The following is a 5,000-nucleotide window of genomic DNA, read 5'->3' on the forward strand; positions in this document are numbered from 1 at the left end:
GCTACTATAAAATGTACATTTTGAACATTCTTAAAACATAAGAATGAAACAATTTGGATGCAGACTTCTTTGAGCTGACAGAAAGAAAGTAGAGAGATCGCACAGATGAGTGCAAGCAATGGGAAGGATCTTATTCTCCTCTTTGTTAAAGCATTTTATTGTTTATTTGTTCTTGTTGAATGCATTACATCACCAGCTGTACATAATATTGACGGCTTCCAACTCTAACTGTGGAAGTGCAAGATTTTGAGAGAAAAAAATAAATAATGCCCAGCTTCTGCAATAACAGCAATAATAATATGCATTTAGATTACAGGACAATTCCCGCAAAAAACGTAATTGTGATGAGTCGCCATTGGTAGGGGTTGGGCATAAAGGGGAGATTGGGTTTTAATTTATGCCAAATAAATGATTTTACTGCATGTGTCACTTGCACATTACGATTGACGCCCTCATTTTACACTTGCCTATTTGTAGATAAAATGAGCTTCTCCCATCTAGTAAATAAAGGCTTTCATTTGTCTAAATTATACAATGTTATATTTCAATTTTGTGTCCTTAAAGTATTTTTAAAATGAGGTTTTCATATTCGAATCAACTCTTCCAGACAAAAAGACGCCAGGATGTTGAAAGGCGAAAGAAAAAGAAGAAAATCGAATGGATGCAGAAAATGTAAGTAATTGCTGCACAAATTAATTGACATCTGTCAGTCATAGAATGAAAAAGTTAGCCATTTGTCTGTGAGATGTGGTCTTCATCTTCACGTTTTAACAATCGTTTAGGCATTCTGTTAGTGTCCGCTAGGGGGAAAAGCTTTTAAAGACATTTCTCCAAATGTTGTTGTAGATGGGCGATAAAATATTGCAGCTTCTCTGATGTAAACCACAATTATCTTATCCCAGATGTGTTGAACACGCTACCAATTTCCTTTGAAATATTAATATTGATAAAATGACTTAGCACGTCGTCTTGACATGTCCACAACACATGTGTACTTCAGAGTCTCAGAGCTTTATGGCATTGAATGAATTAAGTACACAACTTGCTTCTTGGTGCAACTATGTGGTCTTGTCGTATGACACTCGCTTTCGAATCAGAGGGTCCTGGGTTCGAGCCTTGCTCGGCGCATAGTTGAGTCCTTGTAAATGGCTCTTTACTCATATTCTCTCACCGTCCTCAGGTGTAAAATGAGTTCCTGGTTGTTAACAGCATTGTCTCTGTCTAAAAAATTGTAATATTGCCTAACAGGCGTCATGTCACGTCCTACATGGTAAGTGTTGCTGTTGGTCAGGGACCCCTTGTAAAGCGCTTTGAGCATGTTTAGTGGATATTGCGGTATATCATAGCTCAATTTTTTTTCTCCTCCATTCCACAACAGGTACAGGGATGGTATGTTAAGGGCTAAGACAGATGATGTGGAAACCATCAAATTGATAGAAGGTGCAGCAGCAGGAATGATCGCCACTGTGGAGGCGTCTGGTCCAGATGCCTTAGAGGACTGGGAGGTGGACGAACTCCTGGACTGGACGACCAGTCTCAATTTTGATGAGTAAGACTGGAGTTGATTTCATTCTTTCTCTTTAAAATGTCCTTTAAAATATGCATGTTGAAAATGACGCATCTCCAAGGTTACCAAAATAAATGCATTTCGGAATGGTTCACTGTTTGCCCCTCAGCAGGACAATTTCTATTTTAAACTTTACTGATATCCTGTCAGAGCACTAGTTTTATGGCACTAGTTTTCCTGTCCGTCATTGTCTATATTTAGTTCCTCATTCACCTCTGAATACAATGGATTGGCTTGTAAAGCATCTTACCTCAAGTTTTATTGCAGCGATCCAAAGGTCACATGTTGACACATTTTTATTTCTTTATACTTTTAAACGTATTCCACTTGTGAAAATTCCATTATGCCTTCCTATGATTTATTTACTCTTGTTTCTTTTTATTTTAAGCGTATTTTGTTTGTGAACAGTGTAATCTACCTTCGGGAAAATGATTACCATTGCTTAGATCTATTTTTAGGTCATTATTATGTTTAAAAAAACAAAGACAAACATTTAGAAAAAAAAACAAAACAAAATTTAAAAAAAAAAACAGCAAAAACAAACAGAAACAAAAATAAAACAAAAAAAGACAAACAAAAACCAAAAAAAGAACAAAAATATAGAAAAAAAAGCAAAGAAAAAGAAACAACCCCTTCCCCAACCTCAGCCCCTCCCCCAGAAACCCCCCCCGCCCCCCCCCCCCAAAAAAAAAACAAAAACAAAACAACAAAACAAACTCCCCCCCCCCCCCCACCAAAACAAAACAAAAAACAAAAAACCACACCCCTCCCCCAAAAACAAAAGCAACAAAGACAAAACAAGAGCCCTTGAAAAGAAGTCTCTTTATTAAATGAACTTTTTGAATCGTGATTAAAATTTAAAATGTCAAATTTCTGGGGAAAACAAAAGCCTTGTGTCTGCACACAGATTTGGAATAATATGGATGTGTAGAGCAACAAATGAATGACGTCACCAGTGTGCCGCCATGATGATATGAATTAACTGAACTGTGACTTTTCATATTTCAGATACAGAAATACTTGGACAGACCTTGCCACCAGTGCCGGATCACATAAAATTATTGGTGAGGGGAAATTCTATTTGAACTCTCATTCATTCAGTCACTTAGTGTTAAAGATTATTTTTTGTTTGTCATTCTGATGAGTTTTGAAAGCTTTTGACTTTCGGCTCTCATTTACTCCTTTTTCATCCATGGGTTTTCCTTAAACTTCTACGTTTTATCAGTTGTGGTCCTGTTAGCTCAGTGGGTACAGCACACACACCGTATGTAAATGGACTAGGATCAGTCACAGGGGGAAGTCAATATTTTTGTCTGACCCCCCCCCCCCACCCCTGTCTACCGAGCAGTGATTGGGTAGCTGGGTCTATTGGATCTGGTGGATAGTACTTTACATTCTGATAAATCCCGGCTCCATACGTTTATTGCTGATAATGTTATTAGACACTCGAGCACTTTGTGGATTATGTGGGCTGTATAAATTAATTATTACATTACAATTACAGTACATTACAATATTATTTTTGATATCATGGTAAAAAGAGAAAAAGTATTCTGCATGTCAGAGCTAAAGAATGAGAAACATTACCCCCCCCCCCCAAAAAAAAAACCCAAAAAAAACAACACCCCCCCCCCCCCCCCCCAAAGACTATAAACTATAATTATTTTTTTTATAGACTTTCGAAAATTCCAACACTTACAGTGTATAAAGAGTAATGAAATTATATGTAACTGGAATCGAATCTGTCCACAAAAATTACAGCAGGTCAAAATGTTAACTTGAAACATGAAACTGAAAAACCAACCTATTTTATCTTTGTTTTATAATTTTCTTTTCTTTTTTTTTTTTTTTCTTACAGAGGACAAGTTCAGACTATCGACAAACTTGTCAGATCCATTTGAGTTCAGTCTGTCGTCTGGTCCGTCACGATTCACGTCTGCTCGCCAATCCCACCTCACCCCTGTCACATTGAATAGTGCTCAATCGAGGAAAGACGACATCCCAGTCTGAATTCCGATCAGTTTAAATTATTATAATTTTTGTGTGATTTATGATTATTCAAATATAAAAATATGATTGTTGTAAACAAAAATGTCAGCTTTATTGAATTATAAATTGCATCTAAATAAATATCTTTGAAATAATGCAAAATATGTGACCAATTGCCTCAAAACAGTAATATTTTGGGGTGATTTAAAATGTTAAAAATTGAATTTATTGCTGAAAACGTGAGACTTGAGTTTAATTTCTAAATTTTATTTAGGAGAATAAATAACAAAAATTTTCTGAACAGCAAAAACGAACATTTTACAATATCATTTTAAGTTTGAATTTTCATTTCGACAGCTGGTTTAACTGTACCATAATATCACACCAGATTGAGACGATCGGTCACATATATCTATATGTTTACTTGACAGGTTTTGAGATGTCATGGCTTGAGTATAAAAAAACCTCCAAAAGACTTGAGCTTTTATATAGCGCAATATCCACTAAACGTGCTCAAAGCACTTTACAGGGGGGCCATGATCAACAGCAACACATAACATGTAGAACAATATGACACCTGTTTGGCGATATTACAATTTTTCAGACATAGACAATGCTGTTAATGGTCAGGTACTCATGTTACACCTAAGTACGGTGAGAGAATGTGAGTAAAGAGCCTTATTCAAGGACTGAACTATGCGCCGAGCAAGGCTCTAACCCAGGACCTTCCGATCCGAAAGCGAGTGTCATACCACTAGACCACATAGCCACATGTATAGTTTGTATCAGAATACACACAGTAAGTCTTTACATTTCTTGGACAGTCACAAGTGTTTTATTGTAGATTACAGTGACGAAGTACCATTTTTTCTAAATTTGTACTTACTTTCTTATCCGAACCAGCGACCACCTGAGCTCTAGCCCTTCGGTCTTGTGCCATGACGTAGAAGTTAGACGTCTTTTGTAGTTGTTCCAGGTGACTATAAAGTGTGTTACTGATGCTTGGATTTGGTGGGAGTCTAAATTTGTACACATTGTAGATTTGGAGTTTTAAAAAAAAGAAATGGATGAAGTTGGCAGGGGGTGGGGAGGGGGGGGGGGGTGGCAGAGTGGTTAAGGCCTTACACTATGACTCGGAAAGTCCCAGGTTCGAGTCCCACTTCAGGCATTTTGTTTTTTTTTCCTTCGGCAAGATTATTAACCCCCGCTGTGCTCACTTGGATAGCATGGGTGATTCCTGTTGACATCAGACATCATGTTTGATGGATTATCTATATTCCTTCATAGAATGCCTAGGCGACGGTATCTCACTGTGACAACATGGGTGATTCCTGTTGACATCAGACATCATGTTTGATGGATTATCTATATTCCTTCATAGAATGCCTAGGCGACGGTATCTCACTGTGACAACATGGGTGATTCCTGTTGACATCAGACATCT

General features: G+C 37.3%; 1 protein-coding gene across 1 annotated transcript in view; it reads left to right on the forward strand.

Moving 5' to 3' along the window:
* LOC144966970 (protein MFI-like) overlaps positions 1-3,659 on the forward strand; it is an 8,164-nt gene extending 4,505 nt beyond the window's left edge. The window contains exons 5-8 of the mRNA XM_078903664.1: positions 608-672; positions 1,379-1,549; positions 2,576-2,631; positions 3,426-3,659. Coding sequence (XP_078759790.1) covers positions 608-672; positions 1,379-1,549; positions 2,576-2,631; positions 3,426-3,577 — 444 coding nt within the window. The 3' untranslated portion in view covers positions 3,578-3,659. The remainder of the gene's footprint in view (positions 1-607; positions 673-1,378; positions 1,550-2,575; positions 2,632-3,425) is intronic.
* The last annotated feature ends 1,341 nt before the right edge of the window (positions 3,660-5,000 follow it).

Source organism: Berghia stephanieae, chromosome 3, assembly GCF_034508935.2.
Source record: "Berghia stephanieae isolate SIO BIC M18660-M18661 chromosome 3, UCSD_Bste_1.3, whole genome shotgun sequence".
Lineage (NCBI taxonomy): Eukaryota > Metazoa > Mollusca > Gastropoda > Nudibranchia > Aeolidiidae > Berghia > Berghia stephanieae.